At 36.5% G+C, this 26,368-nt stretch overlaps 1 protein-coding gene across 13 annotated transcripts in view; it reads right to left on the bottom strand.

Moving 5' to 3' along the window:
* LOC139473941 (neuron navigator 2-like) overlaps positions 1–26,368 on the bottom strand; it is a 733,750-nt gene that overhangs the window by 204,550 nt on the left and 502,832 nt on the right. For all 13 annotated transcript variants that reach the window (XM_071256769.1, XM_071256765.1, XM_071256766.1 and 10 more), the window contains exon 4: positions 2,250–2,322. In XM_071256769.1, coding sequence (XP_071112870.1) covers positions 2,250–2,322 — 73 coding nt within the window. The remainder of the gene's footprint in view (positions 1–2,249; positions 2,323–26,368) is intronic.

Below are 26,368 nucleotides of genomic sequence, written 5' to 3'. Positions count from 1 at the left end.
AGTCTCTGTTGCAAATTCAACACCTTTAGCTAGACATTGAACCACAGAACTTGGTATGAATGAGAAATATCTCTCACAAATCTAACCCTGTACCATAATATAAGTCTCACAGTTTTGTCAATGCATTTCATATTTGATTAGCTATGAAATAATTTCTGACATAGCTTTCTATCAATAACTAAATTTAATTGCATATATAAGTGCAATTCAGACTGTGGTAAAAATATAGTTCTTCCCCAAATCAACAAATCAACTAACCTGGTATGAAGGACCTCTTCAAACTCTTCAAACAAATGAAATCCACAAGAAATCAACAAAAACAATATACCAAACTCAACAAAGTTTCTCCAATTTTCAAATTAGTAACAATTTTGAAAATCCACTTCAAGCAGTTGTCAGTTGCAATGACATGTTAAAAGAAAATGTCAATTTCACCATGAAATTTATAATATATCCATCAACACCGAAATCTAAATCATAAGGATGCAGGTGACGATGACTGACAATCTTTTCCATCTAGCATCATCCTGTTTGTGAAATATTAAGGACACACGACAAGAGGCTATTGTACTGAGTGACGTGGCCCTATGACTTAATATCGTCAATTTCACAAGGCCCCAGGGACTTGACTTGCTCAGGAAGTGATAATATGCACCTAGCTTGGTGCAGGACAATACGAATCCTGTGTGGCTCCAGGTCGCATGCAGGACATAGATCACGTTGGGGTTCTGTTTCCAATTCACATTTGTATTCATAATGCAACCCTCAGTCATGCTGGTCTCATGAAAAGTAAATATTTGAAACTTTTGAATCTCTGGGTCAAGACATCATTGACGCTCCCATAGAACAAATGCCATATGTCTGTATATATTTGAAACTTTTGAATCTATTATGCCATATGTTTGTATATATTTGAAACTTTTGAATCTCTGGGTCAAGACATCATTGACTCTCATGTAGAACAAATGCCATATGTCTGTTTATATTTGAAACTTTTGAATCTCATATGCCATATTCTGTTGCAAATTCAACACCTTTAGCTAGACATAGAACCACAGAACTTTGTATGAATAAGAAATATCTCTCACAAATCTAACCCTGTACAATAATATAAGTCTTACAGTTTTGTCAATGCATTTCTGTATATATTTGAAACTTTTGAATCTCTAATGCCATATGTCTGTATATATTTGAAACTTTGGAATCTCTGGATCAAGACATCATTGACTCTCCTGTAGAACAAATGCCATATGTCTGTATATATTTGAATTTTTTAATCTCTAGCTTTTGGCTGGACTAACGAGTCCTAACGCGCAACGAAATCAAAATCCGGTTTGTAAACTGTCGTGCAGATTTCGATCGATTGCAGGATTTATAAAGCATGTGCACCGTCAACTCGTTGTCAACAGATATTTTCCAAATCTTTTCATGTTTTTAATCAAGATGCTCATGTGATTTGATGCACTTCGCGATGTGAGGCCCGTTTTATCACAATATAGATCTTGATTATCGATCAGATAGCCTTGACCAGGCGCCACCATTTTGTTTGAAGCAAATGCAAGTGATACAAGAGGTGGAATCTGATTGGTCCATAGGAGAGGCATAGAAGTTACGTAACTCGTAATAGCCTCTGGTGGCGCTACGATCGAGCCAAGGAATTCCAGCCTAGTTCGGCAAGGGTGGAAACTGGGCTTTTAAAGGCAGTTAACTCTCTTGCCTCGGGAAGATGTTGCTGATGTTGTGACATGTTTGACACATGGTTTTACCTCTTGTGACTGTAAACCTAAGCCTGTGTGTATCAATACAATTTGTTTATTATTAATTGATCTTGAGCATTTATTAACTGATTTCACATATATTCAGAACGATTTCTGAGTTAACCTTCATGTTGCATCTTGGAAATCACCTCATAACAGATGTAAAAACAAAACATAAATATACTTGGTACTTCATACTTTGGTCCAGGTGAGCTACAGTTGGATTTGGTTGGTTGGTCTGTTGTTTTACACCGAACTCAGCAATATTCCAGCTATATGACGGCGGTCTCTAAATATTCGAGTCTTGACCAGACAATCCAGTGATTAATATCATGAGCATTGATCCACGCAATTGGGATTGATGACATGCATCAACCAAGTCAGCGAGCCTGACCACCCGATCCCGTTAGTCGCCTTTTACGACAAGCATAGTCACCTTTTACGGCAAGTATTGCTACAGTTGGAAGAAAACTGAAAAGAAAAATATCTTACCTTTAGCGCTAAGTCCATCAACACTTACACCCAGACTGGCCAAAAACGTCAAACAGGTATTGATATTTTCCACCTAGAACAAAATAAAGATACCTTTTATTAATAACAATAATAATAAACATTACATCACAACACATATAAACTTGATTTGGTACATTCTTGAATTAAAACATTTTTTACTAATAATTTTTTTTAATATTTAACAATGAAGATGACTGCTCATTTCAACAATCCAAATTCAGCATCATATATTTTCTTAAAAATCATACAACCCCATACTTCATTGTTTAGTCTTAAATCAATCATTGTGTGGCAGTGAAGTAAGGAAGAAAACTACAAAAGCCACCAACCCCACTACATCAGAGGTTATGCTCTATATGTTCAACCATTGATGACGAAAAACACTACTTACTTCACTGTATTAAACACACTCAAGAAAGAAATATACTCTTTGAAAATTATCCAGACAAAATGTAAATGTAAATGTCCACAGTCATGAAGATAAATTATTTCACTACATCCTGTCAAATAATGAAGCAGTCAATATCAACTGCATTTGTTTCCATATCTATAATTTCAAACAATAAATACCCCTTCATAATCAACCTTTGACATTTTATGTATAAAAATATCATCAAATATGTAATATTGATTATTTTGCTTTTTGTATGTGTCTACAGGAATGTAAATTATGTATATATATGAATCATAATGTCTTGTCTTTTAAAATTGCATCTGTCCCGTAATGGAACGTTTCTGCAATAAATATTATCTTATCTTAAGCTTTCTCAAGGCAAATTTAGAGTGAATTCAAACAAAATCAACAAGTATCAGCAAAATCAACAAGTATTATATGTAACGCTTCAGCTGCATAGTCTCAATCAGATAAACAGAAGCTCTAATGCAGTCTGATGCCTATCACCATGACGGGCTGTCATTGTACATTTCAAATATGCACATGTTTCAAGTGTGATTTATTTCAGCTCATGTCACACAAGTCAAAGCCTCATAAAAAAGTGCCTTTTAATAAATTTTATCATTTTTTTAATCAACTCTAGCCCTGCTGAAAGGGTTTCTGTGTCAAGTGGGGTCATATATATACTGAATGAAATCTACACTCATCAAAACATTTGTCAATTATTCAGAGAGTTATTGATGAATTTTGTGAGCCAAGACGATGATGTCACAGATTTCACAAATTATGGGGATTTGCGAAATTGATATACTGGCGTCTATTTCACAGGCAGGAACTGGTGATGGTAATCGTTCATATCACGTTAATTTCACCAAACACATGCTGGATGAAAACAATTTGAAACATACACTTGTCAGGAAAAAATGTCTGATTTTTTACACAGAATAATTATTGCATTGGCAGGTCCTTTGTGGCGATTATTTTTACAGCATGCTTCTGAAACTCTGTAAATGCAATATCGGAAGTAAATTGGTGCATTTCTGAAATGTATTTTTTTGTTTTTACAACAAAGATTGCCTTTGTTGGTGCCACCATTCTGCAAAACATAAACTGTTTTCTTTGTTTGAAAATATAAGGCAGATTAAGATAACAGTGCAGCAGATGGTACATTTAAGCAGTTTTAATGAAAAAAAACCCTTTTTTATAAAAAAATATCAGTGATAAATGACCAAAACCTTTCAAGCATCATATTTACATGTAGCAACATATGCCGGTCTTAAATCTATGCATGTAACATTAACTTTTGCATATAACTGATTTTATGATTTTACATCCAATATTTCCAATTTTTACATGAAAAGTTTCACCATAAAAAGTCCAATATCATTACTCATGTTTTTAAATTTAAAAAACTGTTTGTTTTTATTAGGATATTAAATAAAACCAAAGCCCAGCACTGACAGGCCTGAAGATTACCCTTGCCCCATTGAAACCTTTTTTTATCATTCTGTCAATCGGCTCGTCTGTTCACTAGAAATACAACTGAGCGGCTTCGTGTAGCCGGGCACCAAACCTATACAAATCAAATTGTGTGATTTTTCATCGGATGAGCAATTGGCATAGAGACGAGTCACCATGTAGACTTGCTCTGGGATGGTTTTCACACGTGATCTATATAAATTGTTAACGGGAAAGATGAGTCAGTCTAGACTTGCCAATTGCTCTTACAATGGTTTATATATAGGAGCATGCTCTATAATCTCTCATACAGATCCTGAAATTAAAACAAATATCCCAAGCAAGTCTACAAAGCATTTGCAAATATGGATTTCTTCAGTTTCAAAACTTTCTGAAAATGAAAAGATTCCAAGGATCCTTTATATTATTTATATGAAGGAATAACACATGATGAATTGATTTGGGTCTGGCTTTCAAAGCTCTCTGTCTGAGCAAGACTTTTCAGAAAGCTAATTTATTGTCAGCAATTTTAATTACAACAATGGAGACAAAATAAAAAAACACAATCTTAATTGATGTTGAATTACCACCCCCACACCCCACCCTCTCTGTGAACCCCTACTCCACCCATCTCCCCATCTTCCACCATCAATCTCCATCTTCAATGCCACCCATCCGAAACTATCTCTCTCCATCCCCCACACTATCCATCACCCATCTCTCCATCCCCCACACCACCCATCTCCCATCTCTGTCAGCCCCAACTCCACCCATCTCCCTCCATCTCCCTCCACACCACCCATTCTCCATCTCCCTCCACCCCCCACACCACCCAATCTCCATCTCCCTCCACCCCCCACACCACCCAATCTCCATCTCCCTCCACCCCGCATACCACCAATTCTCCATCTCCCTCCACCCCCCACACCACCCATCCCCCGTCTCCCTCCACCCCCCACACAACCCATTCTCCATCTCCCTCCACCCCCCACACCACCCATCCCCCATCACTCTCAATCCCCCACACCACCGATCCCCCATTACTCCCCATCCCTCACACCACCTATCTCCCCCACCCCTCTTCTTCATCCACACCATCACTCCACATCACCAACAACAACCCATCTCCCACATCACCCATCCCCTACTGTCACTCCCCCTCCCCTCCCACCTAAGTGAAGGAAACCCAAAATGAGGTAGGTCTTTGATATGTACCACACCGATGGTAAGGTGCTGACAAACAGAAACATAATCTGATTTTCACACCCACAATCATCAGTGTCTGGCACACCTAAGGGATACAACTCTTCACAGCACTGTTTCCTCTACGAGAAGGGCCAACTATTGGATTCTGCACAAATGACCTGACCTCTTTATTTCTATTTCTATTCACAGTTTAACAACTGGGACAATCCACTTCAAATACTCAGCCTACCAAATTACACTGCAAACTTGATAACTTCTTACACAAACTAACCCTCGCAGTTTCGACAACCACAGATCTTATTGCCAAAATACAATTCCAATACTATTCAAGTTCCCCAAAATACTTTCCCAAAGTTCTTTCCAATTTCTTGATTGACCAACAAAGAGTTGACGCATCACTTGCCAATGAGTGAGACCGACAGCCACATCCCTATCTATTCATTAACGCGAAATATGATTACTCAGCACAAACCAGCCAGTCCGTGTGTTACTGAACGCAAGGAGCGATGACGTGTGGATGTCATTTACATAGACAGCTACCAAGTAGATAATTTACATGCAACTGACGTACTGGAAAGATGATCAGGGACTGTTCCTCCCCACTGTGAGAGACTTAATAATGTGTTCCTGGTCTGATTGACAGATACGTGAGGCTTGGCATGAAATTGATATGAAATTGACAACATATGATGTGATTATTACATAAATGACGCTGGCTACTTGATCCTTCCAGAAGATACAGGGATGACTCAACAACAGTGAAATATACACTGTGACGATAATGTACCCAAAGTGCCTTTCTGTGTACCACATATATACCCCAAGTACCTTTCTGTATACCACATATATACCCCAAATACCTTTCTGTATACCACAATTGTACCCCAAGTACCTTTCTGTATACCACAAATGTACCCCAAGTACCTTTCTGTATATCACATATATACCCCAAGTACCTTTCTGTATACCACAAATGTACCCCAAGTACCTTTCTGTATACCACAATTGTACCCCAAGAACCTTTCTGCATACCACATATATACCCCAAGTACCTTTCTGTATACCACAAATGTACCCCAAGTACCTTTCTGTATACCACAGTTGTACCCTAGGAAACTTTCTCAAGATTATGGCAAGGGTTTTGTTACTTTTATTGAACTATATGTTCAAGATTATTACACTTATAGAGTTATAATGCTAGCTCAGGAAGACACCATGCCACCATGTCACCTTCGGCCCTCTGGGCAGACTCAACAATATCACAGAAGCAGTCCTCAATCAGCAATGTCAGCCCTTGCAAGCTCAAGAACATCATCAAATAGTCGCTTCAAATATGCATCTACCACTCATCAACAAACATATTTCACCAACATAAACATCACTACCCTAAATTGACAATGAAATATACTTCCTTTTACTTTCATTGAATATATCTTTAAATCTTCTTTGTATAGGGGAGCAGGCATGTCTGAAACTCTTCCGTGAGTGACATGAAAATATTTCCTTTAATCATGTCACATGTCTTCAAAGTGTACTAAAGCCTGTTGAAGCTATATTACAATTGGGTGTACCTCGAGGGTATATTCAAAGCACTGATACAAAATGAATTTTTGCTCAGAGTTCGGTAAGTTATTTTTTACTCGCAGTTCACCAAGATTAGACCTGGCATAACCATTCAAAAACCATTCTCAATGTCTTCAATGGAACCATTAGAATTCTGTAAATTTAGAACCCCCAGGAGCTTCCAACAAATGGCTCCTAATCCTATCACCAGAGTAGAATAGGCAGTGATGTCAGTGGTATATATGACTACGTTAAAAAAACCTTCCAATATCAGTAGCAGAACTTTGTCGGTATGAAAGACAGTCTCTGAATTACCCCCTTCGCTCCTCCTCGATGCTTGTTTTCAGTTTCAATTTCTTTAATCTTCTTCCCAAAAGCCGTCGACGAGAAAACTCAATTTCCTCCAAGGAAAGATCCAAATTTGACCACGTTTCATTTTCTTGAGCAATGCCAACTTACTTTTGTTAGCATTCAGTGGCAAAGATCAAACGAGATTATAACTTCTTTAAAGGGTCAGAAACAAATAGAGAAAGTGAATGTAATTAATTCTATGTCACAAAGTGCAAAATCTAGTTAATTACAAGTCTGCCCTTTTTCCTAGGTTAAACAAGCAGCAATGGAATGATGTCACTGATCCTAAGGACATTGGCTCAACAAACTCTCATCATTTCACTGACGTAATAACATAAATCATGATTATTCTTTTTAACTATTCAAACCAACCAATTAATAATAGAAGTTTCTTGAAAAAATTAATACAAATTTATGTTTTTAATAAATCAATAAGAAAACCTAATTTTTTGTACGTTCCTGATACAAGTCTTATTGCAAAAAACAAGGCAATTTTTTCTATGATTATGAGTACATAAAAAACATGTAATATATATCTCATGTATAGTTTTCATTTTGAATTATTAACATGTATAATTGTACGGTGAAAGATTTTCTAAATGTGATTATCAAAATCTATATCATATACCGGGGTACTTGTTTTTGTTATTGTTTACTGGATTTTCATGGGTGCATGTGTATCCCTCTTCATGTTCATCTTGTTTCTGTTCTCAGTACCAAACGATGGAAACAAGATGTCATATAAATCAATTATTATTATTAAACATGATTGTGTCTCTTTTCAAAATTTCAGTGACACAATCATTACTAAATCAGTATATGTATCCTTCACAAATTCAAGTATGCGATGCTACTGCCCTGTCAACTAGTAAATAACAGGCACATGTTTTTTCATCACTGGTTATGGGACATGATATTGGTTTCCTAGGCTTCAGTTGTTTCAAATAACAAACGTTGTCAAGGGCAGTAGTTTCTATGATCTACGACTTAGCCTTCATTATGTTTCCTCATAAAAGCAGGGAATTGCCAGAGCATAACCATCTTCCTACTGGGACACCCTGCCACAAGATAATACTGTTTTCCTTGCAACTTTCTTTGTAATTGCCATATCAACTGTCTTCCTTACAACTAGGTGTAATTGTTTATCTAGCTAAGAGATTACATTCAATGATATAAATATTTTATTCAATTATAGATTTCTTTATTTTTAAATCGGAAAAGAAATATTTGACAGTCAATTATTACAGCTATATTACTTGATACAGAAGAAATAACAACTATTTTCATGGCGGATACTTCATTTAGTGTGCTAGGCCCCAGGGCTTGTATAAAAAGTTGCATAATGGGGATTGTTTGGTCACCCCTGACTTCTACACCCCTACAGCTTCCACACTACCCCTGACTACTACACCTGACTGACTACACCAACCCAACTCACCCACCAGACCAGTGGAGATCCGGGGTAGAATAGGTCTTCAACAACCCATGCTTGCCATAAAAGCCAACAATGCTTGTTGTAATTATAAGTGGCAACTAATGGGATCGGGTGGTCAGGCTCGTTGACTTGGTTGATGCATGTCATTGCATCCCATTTGCATGGATCGATGTTCATGTTGTCAATCACCGGATTGTCTGGTCCAGACTTGATTATATAGAGACCGCCATCATATAGCTGGAATACTGCTAAGAGCAGTGTTAAACAACAAACAAACAAACCCACCCACATTCTCTCGTCATAATTGAGGCACACACACACACACACACACACTAAACATTATCCCCATCAATGACACCTTTTGTCCAGTCATACAGACAGATTTCATCAACTCTATGCCCCACACATTCAGAACAGGTTATTTCAGAAACTATCTACACAACCATCTGAAACATTTTTCACCATATTCTCAAGATCAGCATCAGTTTTCAAGTGAATATCATCCCCAGGTATGTCAATTGCAAACAGCCGACCCCATCTCTTTAAAAACAGATAGTACATTGCAGCCATACATGTGGTACATGTCATGTCTGTTTCTCATTATGACTTAAGGCTGAACCCAAAAAATGAGGCATCACATTATTTGTTGACAAGTATCATCAGCAGTAAATGAAAAAAAACGCCAAAACCTTTCATCAATCAGCAAAAAACAAAATAATCTTCTTGTGCTGTCTCCCATAAAAAATAGCTTTTTAGGGAGAAAAGTAAATAACTATCTGATGTTTACTGGTTCTATATTCCAGTTAGTCAAGTCAGCTGACAAGCAAGCTGTATCCGATTCCCCTGGCCACAGGGATTGGGACTCAAATTGGGTGCTAAAGTCTTAATGCACAAAAACATACGCTGAAAAATGATTTTTTAAATTCAAAATACCGATATATCGGCCTGAAATGACCTATCACCATATTTCAAACATTTTTTTGAAATCCAAGTTGTGTTGGTCCATCATGTTTCACTGTAGGATGCTTAAATATCAAAGGATTCTAAAATAACTTATTAACCTATGTGGCAATAGTTTCATCCGTCTTCCTGTTGTATAATGAAGAGTTAATAAATTAAATAAGTGTGTAGCCTAATCACTACACAGGCTGACCTGTACATTTTATGTAGGAGATAAATTCTTGTCAAGTGAGGGCAGATGATTGCAGTCTTATTCTGATAAAGAGCACATTGGCTCCAATATCAAATAAAAATTCAAACAAGATTAAACATTTTCATTACTGATGACAAACTTCACTTTATGTTTGGTCTAAACATCATCAAAATGAAACTTTGCAATGTAATGTAACGACAGAAATAGCCAGACCCTTTAACTTTCAAAAGATATATTTCATTTAAACTTAATTTCAAATTTCAATTTTCAAAATTATAAATCTCAAACAGAGCACAATTTCAACTCTTTGATTCTTCATATAAAGCATGCAAGTTACAGAGCTTTATTAAAAGCCACAAGTCATTATTTTTGTCAAGAATACTCATGAAATATACATTAAGATCACTGACAATTTAAAGTAATATGGACTTAGTAAAGCCATAGCTAAATGAGAATGGAAATCCCATGAAAGCTCACCAAAATCCACATTCTCTCATCAGCTGTCATATACAATGATTGGTGCTTATGTCAGAAATGACAGTTCTGTCATAGTACCAGACAATGACTTAGAGAAGATGTGTAATCCACAAGCTGACATTATGAGATGTCTATTTCAGACAAAACAAGTTGTTAGGTAAATAGCAAGCTAATGACAGATCAGTCTCATCAATATTCTTGCCATAACAAGTGTTGTCGTCCTATCGTAGACTTATGTATTGCAGAGGGGTAATACAGACGAAAAAATCCTCGTTGTCGTAAGGATAATATTAATAGAGATATACCGATTGCGGATAGAGGGCTTTGAGGTATAGACATGTCTGGCTGGAAAAACAACTGGAGCTGAGGAAACGGAGAAGACGTCGATTACATGCAATGTACAGCAGGTTATATAAGGTTATATCGGGTTATACAGGGGATGTTATACATGCATGCATGTGCATGCAGGTAGATGCACTATGTGAGGGTGCTGAATATCACTGTCTGTAAGAAATGTCAGATGGCGTCATGAGTAATGCACTTCTCTGGAATACCTTTTCTTATTTATTGATGTGTGTTGTGTGTTGTAAAAGAATACCCTAGACTGTGGATCAAATAGTCAGTGAGATGGGCTTTGTACTTGTTTTTGCATTCTGGAGAAAGGACTTATAGAGATAATGGAATTCTTGAATTGCACAGGTATTTGGGGATAGATTCAGGCTTCCTTTTTGCCTTGTCAACAATTTTTTAGTCAATTAATCATTTTGGTTTATCCAGAAAAATAATTGTGGTTTACTATTAGTTCTGACTGTCAAGATTGTCTAAATGTTTAATGGAAGAGTTATCTGTCCTTGCCTAAAAAATGCCTCCATTATGGCTTATGAGTTTGTGAGTGAGTATGGTTTTATGCCACTTTTAGCAATATTCCAGCCATATCATGGTGGGGGACAACAGAAATGGGCTTCACACATTGTACCCATGTGGGGAATCGAACCCTGGTTTTGGCATGACGAGCAAATGCTTTATCCACAAGGCTACCCCATTTCCCCCTTATGAGATAGAATTAGCTTTAAGTCAACAGAGTTAAAAAGCCAAGTGGACTGATCATTTTAAGAATCTATGCTTTGCCAAAAAAGTTTGTATAGCCTGAGAAGGATAACGGTTTTGGGGGGTCAGATCTAGATAAAAGTGAGTTTAATACCCTTCTTTTCATGAACACCTGGTGTTATCCCTGCTATACAGCCATTCATTTTCACTACTTTTTGGTCTTTTACGCCCGATGGAATCTGTTTCGGCAGATTATTCTCTGACGTCAACGTTTTATATATATAATTAGATTTTTCTCAACAGAGTAAAAAAGCCAAATAGACTAGTCATTTCAAAAGTCCATAAGAATGTTTGATGGTCTGAGAAGTTTGTTATGTCAGATTTAGCTGAATGTGAGACTGGTTCCTTGACTCTAACATGACTGCACGGGAACACTTAGGAAACCAGCAGAGATTTCCAATGATCTATATTCTGAATATAAATCCAATATTTCAGTCTTCAACCCACATGTTGGTGTCACGAGTCTGGCCTCGTATTCCATCATGCTGTCATCAGTATGCAAACGACATCGTCTACCACTTACAGCTATTGCTTACACTCCTGTAAGTGTGTAATCATGGGCTGACACACCCTGGCCGTGCCAGGAGTGCCAGGACTATTCCCCGGCTTCTTTCTCTCATTTATATTATTAAGTTGAACAGACTAATTTCATTAACAATTCATGATGTTTTGTCTGTGGCAAAGCAGGGTGTCCATTTTGACAAGGTTATATCTGAGCTAAGGTAAATCTGAAAATGATGCTTTCTTTGAATCTGCATCAGTTTTGCATGAACAATCTAACTAGTTCAGCTGGACAGAGAAACACTGTATTAGTCATCAAAGAGAGAATTTATTGACTTTGTCCTGACACTACATATATGCCAGTTTCACGGGTCCCTGATCAATACAATGTCTGAAAATGTGCCTGCCTGGGTTGAAAGCCTACATTACACTCTATGAAACACAAATCTGCATTATATATCTATACCCTAACGGACTATTGAAGATGCCCCCTTCAAAATGACACCCCAAAGAGGTCACGTCTGCTACTTAATCAAATTTGCTCTTTGGGAGCAGACGACACTTTCAGTAGCAGACCTAATTTAGCTGTAGCAGGAGTCAGAAAAGATGTTGAATTGTGACAACTGTCATAACCTTATGACTCATCAATAAGCATTAGCAAACAGAATGTTCCCAATTTATTCCTAAACTACTCTGGATATGGCCTGAACATTTTGTTCATCCTGCATGATAGCTAAGGACAGGGTATGCTGAAACGAAACCATAATTGAAATTGCTAGGAGTTGCCGGAATACAGAAAAGCACACAACCTATAATTTCTTTTCACACTTTTTTCCAGAAGAAAACTGTTTCATGCAATCTCGTTCTTTATAAGGGTCAGAAACCACAAAGGGAAAAGTAAATCGCCTGAGGCTTTTTTCAAAGTCTGTAATTCTTAATGGTTTTGTAAAGTTGTCAATTTCTCAGCTGTTCCTTGAGTTATAAAATTAAATTTTTTTGCCAAAGCAGAAACAACAAAAGAAACTGATTTCCAAACCAAATCTGCAAAGGATGGGGGCTTTATGATATCCTAGAGACTGACTTTCATTTAATGTACCAACATTATAACAGTAACCAAAGATATTTGTCAGATGTATGGAAGTCATATAAACATCAAATGTCTGCCACATATCCGACGGTGTGATGCATACAGGATCTATATTGCTTCCAACTCTAGTTGATATGTTCATCTCAATGGAAAACAGAACAAACTTATAGTTCAGGATTCGAAATATGAAAAGGAGCAAGGGCAATATTTGGGTATTCTTGAATAACCATAATCCAATTAACACTGATGGTTATAATATGTATCCATGAAAAGGTTTACTGTGTTTAAGAATCGTGATGATTGAAAACCAACAACTTGAAAACAACATTTAATCCATAAAAAACTTAATCATTTTGTAATAATGTTCTTTAGAAAACATTACTCTACAATGCAACTATTATTTTTATAGCTTCTCCCAAAGACCAAATTAACTTTTTGTAATGAGACTTATAACCCCAAAGATGTCTTCTTCATTCAACAGAAAAAACTCCTAAATCATAAATCTGTGAACATGTAATTATTAATGAAAGCTTAATTCTACTTTTTAAATGCAATTTTCAGATTACTTTTAACGCCTTTAACTCAATAAATCCATCATTTATGGATAAACACAGCATGTCAGGTGACACAATATCGCCATGGCTCCTCATCAATATACCCCCTACCTTTTAGAGAAGTGGATCCCAAAGCTCCAACACATGACTTCAACAGTTCAGACAAGTACAATCGACACGAAACAGACAATCCTCAAAAGCAGAACACAGTGACAATAAAAGACTGCAATCAAATACATTACCAGGAATCGAAGTAATTTCCGTGAAGATGCAAAAAGTGGGTAAAACTCCAGAAAAAGAACTTGTGAAGGAAGATGGGTAGACAATAGGTAGTGGTGTTGACTTGGGTCAGAATCGGCTCTGTTTGATAAACACACCTCTGCAGCTAGCATCTGGCGCTTCAGCTATCTCAATGAGTGCAATGAGAACCACATGGTCTTCCCCTCAAGGCTAATTACTATAGGAGGGCAAGGTGTGGACAGATCCTCAGATCAGCCCTATACAAGATACATACATGATATGTACATGTAGGTGGGAGACATGGTGTTGGAGCATTAGATAGTGTTATATATGGGCATAGTTTTGAGTTGGAACAGGCTTTTATATATAAGCAGAGAACATATAGCAATACATGAGGTGTTGTGAGGTGAAATGAAGTTTAACATCACGCTATTATTATACTTATATAGTGACGTGCATGCATGTGTGTGTGGCTGCTTGTGCTAGTCCAGAATGATGCCGATTTGTAGTGCTAGCACAGAGATATAGACTAACATTTAGTCACTGAAATCTTATATTACACAATATCCTTCTTGATTCTAAAAATAAAAAAAATATTCCCTGTGCTGATTTCAGAAGAGCTAGCTTGAGCTGGCTAGACTTGCTTTTGTATACATTTCTAGATTTTTATTTTTTTCCCATAAAATAAATATATTCCACGGCCATGGCGCAGGACTAACTGAGATACCATGCAGAACATATTAAGCAATATATGGTCTCTGATATAAATATATCCAAGGTATATAAAGGTGTATGTATAATGAGTGTGGTTGAGTGTTGGAATCAGTAATACATGGACGAGTCCAAATTTACTACCGGGGTACCCACCCCCCTATTACCCGACCCTACCCGGGTACCCACACCCTACCAAGGTACCCGCTGTTGGTGTCAAGAGACAGGTACAAAATGTAGTTTAACAGTAGCCCTGGCAGAATGTATTTAGATACACGTCGAAAACGATGTGGTCATGCATACACTGAAGTTGACTGAAGTTTTAGCTTTGTTCAAACATATATAAGTCAGAAAGAACATGTTGATAGTCATTGAGAAATGCAAACATTAGAGACTTAAAATTGTCGTGTAACCATGTAGTTATGTAGTGAATTTTTGTCATGAAACAATATATCACATGACTAACCACGGGTCCGGGTGGTCCATGCAAGTACCGACCCGACCCAAGTACCCGAGTTACCCGTCCCAGCCCTAGTACATACCTGTTATTCAATGGTACAAATGTAGGAGTGAAAACTTCAAGCAGAACATGTATTTATTTGAGAAGATACCAGCACCAGTACTGAAAACATCACATTGAAAGACTAAAGATGTTGAAAATCAACTTCAACTCTGTCTTTAATGGTACCACTTAGCTTCAACATGCTTCTTAATACATAATACTTCACAGTCATATGATGGATTAGATTCTCTATAGTTGCTGACACAACAACATTGTCCAGCTGCCAAGTGAGGCAACTGAACTGTGGATTATCTCCCCTGTTTCTTCTACAGGCAGATCGTGAAATATGAACAGCCATCAGTTAATTTATACCTGTGTTTCCCGTGTTTTTACAAGTGAATAATTTACTTGACTTTGCATGTGTTTGTGATTGTGGCACCGGTGGGGCAGGATATAGTTACTTTTTTGCAAACACCTGGTATAATTTCTATTTGATGGTGATTCATAAACACATGCTTATGATATAGTCAGATTCATATAGTGGACTCTGCTTTTGGCAGGGATGTCTTTTGATAATGGAATTGGTTTTGTCACATTGATTAACCAGTCTCTAGATCTTATTTCTAACAATGGGCAACAAAACATGGCGCATAGTCCATCTTTAAATGTGATTTGAATCTTTCATGCCCATAATCAATTCTTTGGAATTTTCTTTTCAGTTACCAACTTGAGTTTTATACGTTCCTGGTTTTATTAAAATCCTCAAATCTGGATCATGAACCAAGACAAAACAGGACAAATTCTGACTGCCCAAAAACATGTAACACGAGAGATAAAAAAACATGTTTCTGTTATTTGTTTTTGCTATATGTTGTACCCATGAGATGGGTGATAACCATCTGTTATAAGAGGTTTTGCAATAGACAAGATATGTACATGACTATATGACCAACTGTGGTTACAAGCTTTGCAATAGACAAGATATGTACATGACTTTATGACCAACTGTGGTTACAAGCTTTGCAATAGATAAGATATGTACATGACTTAATGAGCAACTATGAGTACAAGCTTTGCAATAGACAAGATATGCACATAATTTGATGACCAACTGTGGTTACAAGCTATGTAATAGACAAGATATGTACATGACTCTATGACCAACTGTGGTAACAATCTTTGCAATAGACAAGATATGTACATGACTTAATGACCATCTGTGGTTACAAGCTTTGCAATAGACAAGATATGTACATGGCACTTACATATGTTGCAATGAAGTTTTGTATTTCATATGTTATATAATGCATTTTATATGGAAAATTTTCATGTCATTCCTAATTGATAATTATGACACAAATGCATGATATTCAGAAGTAGTTGCATAACATTCATTTATAAATTTAAGACATTTTGGTAAAATTAATTCAATAATGAAAAGGTCAGGGCTATTTCGCTGCACATGACTAATTGGCAACCCATGATGCAACACTAATTTAGATATTGAATCTTGTGCTCAGGTTGATCGAGACAAAACATAAAACACCCCAAAAACAAAAAAACAAATAAATTGAAAATTCATACCAGTCAAGCACAAAGGAATTTGAATTTTAAAAAAACAGAGGAAGGCTTTTCAAAGAGCTTTGATAATGCAATGCAGTTCCCCATCTGTCCTTGCTATGTATATTTCAACTTGTCATCACTCTTGATGCTGGATTTACCACGTGCAATTGACAAATCCACTAACTAATGACCTCGTACATTTCAAAAGAAATTCCTTTTCTTCTATTGCCATTTTTAATCCTCGTTTAAGCCAACATTATTGGCTGTAACCGTTCCCTTGGTAACTTTCCCATCCATGACAGGTCATTCAGTACATATACTCCCTTCCTCCATGGGTTAAATATTTTAAAAATGTGAAAGTGTTTTTAAAAGTGAAAAAGGTTGGGAAGTCTATAAATATTTGGTAAGTACTTTGCCATGTTTTATGCATTATCACAGAACAGAGGATTGAGTTTCTACTATGAGTCATGGTCTCAAAAATATCACTTTTACTATCCTGATTTCCTGACAACTGCTATCAGTTACGAACTTCATCATTTACATATTGGTAATTATAGAAATCTATTTCCTTTGGATCACAAAATCAAAAATGTATTTCATAAAATAATTACAAATTGAGAGTTATTTGTACCTTATATGAACACAGAACAACACAAATTCTGATTCAATTTTCAAGGAATGGGAAAACGTTGTCATGTTATCCAATGTCAAACATTGCCATTTTGTTTGATATGACATCAAATGCAACGTGGAGCACAAACTGTACAATAATGCCACCAGCTTTAGTTAAACACTTTTCATGTGGTTATGATTTGAAAAACGATCTCCAATTAGGGAAGTAGCTTTTTTCCTAATACAATATGCTTTTGTTGTAGTTGTGACTCTAATAATGACTTAACAAATCCATTTCACCGTTTTTTTCAATCAATATCAGTCTATCACAGCTGCTTGTGGTGTGAATTTCAGTTGCTAATTTCACCAAAGGCTTGGATGGGAAAAGAGAGTGCAATTATTTGCCAAATTTCATGCTCAGGCTCTAAAGATATGCTTGAAAGAACACTTTAACATCGGAATGACATAACATCTTTGAACACCGAACATGTGGAAGACCATTGTAAGAAACACAGAGACACCTTTCAAAAGAAAGATGTAGATCCTTTTTTTTCTGAAACTGGCTGCAATTCTACGTCAGTCATGATTTAACAGTGTCTCCATTACTCTTTGAAAGGCAAAATGCTTGCGTTTTGTTAATTATTGCATGAGAAGTTTCTTTAAAGGTTTGAAAAGCTAAGAACACCCATCTGACAACTGAGGTAGAAAGATGGCATATGTATATAACAACATATGTTTGTAATACATCCGATTTATTCTTTTTACCAACTAAGTCCAAAATAACATGAATATTTTACATGCTAATGACTTAAAAAACATGCTTTGACATGTGGAACATTTATCTAAGCTGATGACCCATGAATGCTTTTAAAGAGATATATTTTTTCCCCATGTCAATGGAATTCAAATAATTTTAACCTTCTCTTTGAAAACAGAAAGAATACATTTGTTCAAGAATGTTTCCTTTGTTGTCTGTGTTCACCAATTACAATTTAGTCATTACAGATGAGCAAAAAATAAATATGAATTATGTTATGTTATAAAAAAAACACAATAAAAAGGTTTTCCTTAAATGCGATATCCAATGGTATCCAATGGCTTGTATTATTTAGTTCAGGAATGAGGAAGATGTCTTCAGTCTGTCAGTCTGCAATGGCAGGCAGTGAGGGAATTCACAAAGTCTCACAATATTTACCTGAAAGTTTCAGAGGTGGGAAACACAAAGAAACACACCACTTACAAAGATTTGTACTCTGGCTAGATTCCAATGTTCCAAATTCACCAGCTGTTACCATGGGTTGAACGAGACAAAACCTCAAGTTCTGCTGTTATTTTCATTGACGAAAACACAGTAAACTACAGTTAGAACAACCTCAAAGGGACCACTAATTTTAGTTCGTAATGACTGTAGTTCGTTTTAAGCATATATACAGCATATATACAACAAATGGCCGGGGACTAACAGATAAGTCCTTATATCAGTCAGTTTGTTATAAGCGAGTTTGTTATAAACATAGTTTATTGTAAGTATTTATCTAAATTAAATCAGATTTGTGATATACAATGTTATATTATTAAAGAAGTAATAAATGGTACCATGTACAATCTCAAATTTTATATTTAACAATGCTCACATCTTTGACAATTATGAAACAAAATAAAATTGTCCTAAAGCTCCAGAAAGTGAAACAATTCACTAAAAGAATCCACTGAAAACAGCATTAATTGTGACTACCTACAGGGTAGATGTGTTTTTAATTAAGAAATAAATCTTCAGATTCTACGATCCGCACCCTTGCTTGGTTTCTCTTCAGTCCCTCCAATAACATCTGTGTTGAGGATAATAGCATCTCCTTCATGTGTGTCTCACAGCTGATTACTTCAGATAGAAACCCTAGTTTTTGCTAAGACTGGCAGTGATTGCTCTTTTTTCCAAATGGAGTATGCATGATGCATGGGGCAATCCTCACCGGTGGCTTGTGCATGGCTGGTTCTGCTGCACTATTCATTTGGCGGGTCAGAAATAGACGTGACATAAAGAGCAACCATTAGCATCCCTAGAAACGTACACTCATCACTACACTAAAAAAGTTCATTTAATAACACAAAGGAGACACATGAGCAGCTTATCTATAACACGGGGCAGGGTTTCAAGTGTTTGTTTTTTAAATCTTGACAAATTAAACAGATATTGAAAGGGAGAACTAAATATTGTTCCTTAGATTGTACAGATCACATTTTTCTGGGGCCAACTGTATACTAGCCATGGCAGGTTTTCCTTTCTTATTGTTAGAATAGGTAACTCAGAGGCCATATAAGAAACCGTCATCCATACCACTGCTTATTATCATAACAGCAAAGCATATATATTCTAAAAGATTTTTTTACAAATTTTCATATTTCTTGGTTCTTATCTTGATTTTGTGTATAATTTTGAAAGTGTATAGTGATATATGTTGTTTTTTTTCAAAATAATAATTTATTACTCCTCTGGTTAACATTGAAAAACAAAACACCAAAAGGTGAAGTTCTGTCAAATTAACTTGGGAGGCGTGGGTGTGGGCGTGGGCGTGGGCGTGGGCGTGGGCATGGGCATGGGCATGGGCGTGGGTGCATGGGGGTGGGCGTGGGCGTGGGCGTGGGCGTGGGCGTGGGCGTGGGTGTGGGTGTAGGTGTGGGTGTGGGTGTGGGTGTTGGTGTGGGTGTGGGTGTTGGTGCATGTGTGAGGGCATGGGTGTGGGCGTGGGCATGGGCGTGGGCACTATAAATACGAGACCTCGTAGAACTCCTCTGTCAACTCACAATAATTCCCCATAGGAACCAAAAAGTTCAAGCCCTGGGTTATTCCTAATCCTTCCTCTGTCACATGAAAGGAGAGAGAGTCCACACAAAGTGTGAGCCAGAAATGAGGAGACTCTACAACAGACAGATCAGCTTCAGCTCTCCCTTGCCAGGGCTTGATGAGGAATCACAGTGGCCACGGAGCAGTGTATGTCTTGTGGAGTTCCAGCTCAGTAAGCTGACATACTGATCTGTGTCAGGGGAGGCCACGGGCTTGATTTAGGAGATGGAAGACAAGTGATTTAACTCCCCTGCTGTCTTCCCTGTAGTATGTCAGACGTCTGATGAGACTGGCATCTCAACATGATGCATACTCATGTTGGGCGTTGTTGTGTTTGGTTTGGTTTGCTATTGTTTACGGACAATATTGTATGGTGCAGTAATGCCCCATCGGGTATCTCCTTGTCTGTCGGTTCTTTTATTGTTTGGAGTGGCATGTGTGGATGGTTCTATCGCCTGTCTTGTTTGTTATTACGATTTTATTAACTGCCGCAGTACATTTTCTGGTTTGTATCAATATTATTTGAATTTGAATCGTCATCATCATTGCAGCATTGTTATCATAATCTTTGCTGTGATCTTTACCAGCAGCTTTGCTACAGGCATCATTGTTGCCATTTCAATTAATATCATCACAATCATAATCATTAAATCATCCGTGCCATTGTTTTCGTACAATGGACTCTGCTGTTAGCAGAGATTTCTTATGATTAAGGAAATGGTCTTGTTGCTTCTATTTTTATAATCTCTGCTATGATCACCAGTCTCATGACCAGGGCCCGATTCCTCAAAGCGATCTTAGCGCTAAGGTGATCGTAAGTACCATACTTTTTACATAGGCTTACAATCATCATAGCACTAAGATTACTTTGAGGAACAAGGACAGGGTCCTGTTCCACAAAGCGATCGTAGTGCTAAGGTGATCGTAAGTCCCATACTTTAACATAGGCTTATGATCATCGTAGCGCTAAGATCACTTTGAGGAAGAATTTTGTTGCTTTTTCACACAGTAATCCACTTAAATCTATGAACCAATACATTCATGTTATTAATATTATCCTGTGCACCAAATGGACCATCATACAGAATACCACCTGTTCTACAGTAGTCAATAAAACTATTTATGAAGTGAGTTGGATTTAACGCCGCTTTTAACAGTATTCCAGTTATATCGCAGTGTGTCAGCTTAATGTGGAAGGAAAGCCCGAAGTGATACAGGTCTCAGACATTGACCACTTCAGTGAAACCCACAAGCACGGGTATGGTGCTGACAAACCTAGAAACATAATTGTGGCGAACCGGATTGAAACCCACAATCATAGATTTCTGGTGTGCCCAAGGGACGCAACTCTGCACAGCGAATCGCGGCGCCTAAGACGACTGGGCCACCAGTGTCCGCAATTTATGAAAGAAATGAACCTACTAGAAATAAGCCTCAGATTGTACACGGTGGAAATAAGTGTGATATTAAGCAGTAGTAATGATGTTGTAACCCACAACATATCAAAGTTTCTTTTAAACTGTCATGTCCAATCAGTGTCTATTGCTATTTGGCTGACATGTTCAACATTGTCGGGAATTATATTGCATCATAACATAATAACAGTCTCCTCCAATTGTGAAATTGATTAGTATTACATTCAAAATATCTGCAAAAAGGATTAGTTCCAGATGAAAAACTGGCTCACATTTTTTGCCAAAAAATGCCAAGCAGATGTTCCCTATGAGTAAGATTTACAAGCTCTCATACCACAATCTATTTAAGACCACAGACATTTATTTTTTTAAACCAGTACCCAGATAATGTAACCTATGCTATATAAAGGCTTTCCCAAAAAACATAACAGTAGAAAAGTGATACATAATATTAAAAAAATCTTACAGATATGTCTTTGAATATTTTTGATGTATACATATTATATTTATAAAACAACTTTATCTGACCAAATAATGTTTTAATTGTTTTCTCTGATAATAATACTGAAGGTTAACACTAAAATCTTTTTAACACATCTTTTTTTTAAATTTAAATTTTAAATGCAGTTTATAGCATAAACTTAGACACATTAAACATTACATGACATTTATGGAAGACACGTGGAGGACATTTCCAAGCTTGAAGCATCAGCGACAAAAATGATGTCCGATGCAATTCCCTATTTTGACTAGTACCAACTATTCCCATGTTTTTTCAGGTGAACAATTGACTTGCCTTTGCATGTGTTTGTGACAGAAATGGAAAGGCTTTTGGCGCTTTATTTACCGTATATTGCTGTGAATAAGGCTACCCCTAAGACGACCCCCCTGTACATGCCTTCAAAATCAAACTAAAATCCTATACTCTGTGTATAAGGCGACCTGGAATGAAGCACATCACAAGTGGGCACACAAACCTTATATTTGCAATAAAAATATGTTTATCTTGGGTTGTTTTTTTCTACAATGATAGGTCGCGTGTGTAACTCCAGCACACGTCGCCATTTTGTGTTTACACGGTACGACACCAAATTGGTGCCCGTAAAATAAAATTCATTTATGAAGTCATAACATATAAGAGACAATGGTGAGTAATTTAATCGCCAATTAACTATGTTGTAACTAACTAGGCTTATGTTTGCTTCACATTCAGCGTGTTTATTCCACAATCACATGTACACACCGTCTCCAACACTTGTTAATACAACTGTAAAAACAGCGGGAATTGATTTCAGCTTCACCGGTTATCACATGTTAGGTCACATGTGCAATATGCAAATGCTTACCGGTACTTCCGGCATCGAGGCGAGGGTCATTTCAACTTTATTTGCAGAAATTATTAAACTTTATTCAAGGAAAAGAGATACAAATCATGTTTATGTATGGAAATAGTTATTGGAACAGTTATTTAGAACGAAATGTGAAGTTTTTTTTGTCAAATGCTGGCCTGGCTATCGGACGCCGGTTGACATCGCCAGTGGAAAAAAATGTGAGATCTTCGACTCCGTGTATAAGACGACCCCCCCTCTTAACCCCCTCATTTTAGGTACGAAAAACTCGCCTTATACACAGCGATATACGATATAAAATATATGTGTAATGTATCCATATTGGATCTCTGCTGATATCTGGTTATGAGTCCATTCAAAATCTCTATAGCAAGACATGTTGACATATAGATAAAGTGCATAGATATCATTCCTTAAAATACTTTTCAAATTATGGATTTATCATGAACCTTAAAAATACGAGAATATATGACCAAGAAATATTTAATGTAATAAACAAATAAAATTAAGGATGTCAATTACAAGTTTCACAAATCCTTTAAGTGTCCAAAGTGCAGCATGTAGGATGAAATTTGTCATGGGTCAAGGAAGAAAATGCTGATAAAGATCTTTATAGGATTATCTTTTCTCAAGCAATTTCCTCCAATTGATCACAAAGCCCAATGCAGTCATCTTTCTAGGGAATGGAGTCCCGCAAGATCAGATAAAATGAATTACCCACTCCCATAGGCCGCTGTGCAACCAATGAAAAACAAACACAGATGTATTTTATTGGTATAATACGAGTTTTATATCACCTTTCCCTTAACTTCATGGTTTGTTTATCTTGTGGGCCTGAACTATTTTCTGAAATGATCCATTTCAACAATCTTCAGCATCTCTTTACCATTTTCTTCCTTCTGGTTACCAAATTTGGCTTTGTACCAGACACAACATTGGAATACAAGTACTTTCTCATCTCAAAAGTGGTAGTCTCTTGTCTTGATTTCCATTTTGTTACGAGAAGAGTCTTACCAAAGCATTGTCTGTTTTATGGTTTCCATGGCTTTTAGCTTCCAGAAGTGTCTGATGACAAAATATGGTCTGTCTCATTGTTTTCTTGGCATTGTCCAAGCAGTGCATGTTTCCTCATATAATGGCCTGTGTTACTGTTTTCAAAACATTTTTTTCAAAAGAACAACAAAATATTGCTGTTCCTTAAAGTTTTGTTTTCTTTTTGTTGCAAAATTTATCTTTTGGTTTTGTTTAAGTTTCGTCATCATTGATTGTCAGTGATCCAATCATATTATTTTTACCACTATTTTACCTTTTACCCTAGTCTGTGTTACAGACCCTGATACAAATATATATCAAATACAGCCCATGCAAGTCTATAATGTTTGGCAAGTCTAGATTACTGCAGTATCATCTGAAAATGAAGAGAGTAACTGGGCTCCCTTTTATTATATTTTTATTAAGATAACTGAACAACTGTTTTTTCTGTACCATATGTTCATTTCAGAGACAAGATGTTAGTCTACTTTTACCCCAATGGAATCTGTTTCTGTGTGTCATCAAGACTAGTTACTCTCTGGCATGGTGTTCTATATTTAAGAGTGACGTCTCCTGAAAGCATGGCTCCAGGTGATTTTGTAAGCATTGTCCAAAAGAATTGTCTTGTTCATAAATTGTTCTTCTCAAGGTTCTCTTTCCATCATATTGCAAGAGGTTTTTCATCATAAAATAGCCTTTTATGTTCTTGTTTATTTTTGTTACAAAAGGTGTATCATCAAGTTGTTTATCTTAAAGTTTTGTAACAAGAAATGTCCATGTGTCACCATGAAAAGGCTGTCCTATGGCTTAACTAGCTATTAAAGGTGTCTCTTATCTCTTTATCAACCACCAAAATAAGTTCAGTAATGTTGATCTCATGTTTTTATTAAATCCTTTATGTAGTAAAAAACAAAAAACATCTCATGCTGGATAGGGCACAAGGCTTTGTTTAAGATTCCATTTTGTTGCAAACAGTGTCTGAGTAAATAATAAATCTTGTTTATGAAACAAAGCTTGTATTTATGGATTTGGTAATATTTATGGTATTTCAGCAGGTGTGGTGAGCAAAGGTCAATCACCTCCTGCACTCTTACTTCATTCAATCATCATATAATGTTTCAGAACTAAACACATTTTCAACATTTTATTGGCCACAGCCATATGCCTTTAACACTTCTTCTGCAGATGTTCACGGATTCTTTAAAAAAAATCTCTCTCCAATATCAAGCACTGATAAGTCCTGTTTGTGAACCCAAACACACATGTCTGCCAACTTTGTAATTTTCTTGCACCGAAACGTTACGTTTTCAGCAGAGTTGACTCTGAGTGTCGACCTTGTGAGTGACGACCTTGTTCCTTTGATGCTACTGATGCGTGTGATGATATCACACATATTTCGCTTGTGCATTATGCAACAATCAATCATGCATCTGTTTCAGACAGTTCTATTCTTTCACACACAAGCAGGATACTTGGTGTTCTTTAATGTTATTTAATCAAGAGATTATGGGAAGCTAAAACAATTGGAAACTGACAGCGACTTAAAGGAAAAGGGGTATCAAATTACAATCGAACATGTCAGAACTCAACGATTGTCGGGTATTTTAAATTAGTTTTAAAATATCAAAGGAAAGTTTTATTAGTTTTAATGATAAATTTTTCCAAATCAAACAGCTTTTACCATTTATGTCAAGCATTGATATTTCATGGTTAAACAAGGTAACTTTTAACTCTGAAATATGTTTTTTTTAATAGCCATTGTTTTTCTGAAAGGTTTTTATTGTGAGGAAGGGTCAAACGAGGATTCAGATGGGGACATCGACAGCAGTCTTTCAACAAGGCCATTTTGATCAACATACATACTTATGACAGACACATAAGGCACGATTTTCCATGACGAACCACATTTATCCTAAACACATTGACAAAAAAAATATCAAAAAAGCAACATTAAACAATATCACACTTTAACCATTTTGAAAACATCTGAAATGCTGAAGTGTAAAACATATCAGTAATATTTTACTTACAAAAAGAAAATCCAAGTCCCAGCTATCCGACCCTCAAAATGATACACGACTACACTACTCCTTTAACGACTTTCCCTAACTCTCTTTGTGAAGTACTTCTGTTACACAAATGTAATTGATTTCTGATTGAATTTCAACAGTTCTATTGCATCTTGCCGTTATCATTATCCCGATCTGCTTCACTAGCTACCTTGTGCTTTACACTGTAACAAAGACATGCTTCCATGAACATCTGTGACAATGGTGAAATCAGGACCACTCTATAGCTGTCATGGGTGCATTGATTGATCAGCTGTTAAAGATGTTGTTATTAGTTCAAAGGCGTACATTGCAACAGATGATGACATGTACATGGAAACAACAACATCTGTCATCAAACCTGCTGCAATGTACAAAGATTTGCATACAGCAAATTTCTTTTAAATTTTTTGTTAAGCTTAATCAGTGTGTGACTTAAACCGCTACCCAAGTCAAGTAAAAAAATATCAGGACAAAGTTAAATAAAAGCGACAAAAA

This window comes from Haliotis cracherodii, unplaced genomic scaffold, assembly GCF_022045235.1.
Source record: "Haliotis cracherodii isolate W230 unplaced genomic scaffold, xgHalCrac1.p SCAF_3, whole genome shotgun sequence".
Lineage (NCBI taxonomy): Eukaryota > Metazoa > Mollusca > Gastropoda > Lepetellida > Haliotidae > Haliotis > Haliotis cracherodii.
Note: the sequence above shows the minus strand (reverse complement) of the source record. Positions and strands in the feature narration are given on the sequence as shown.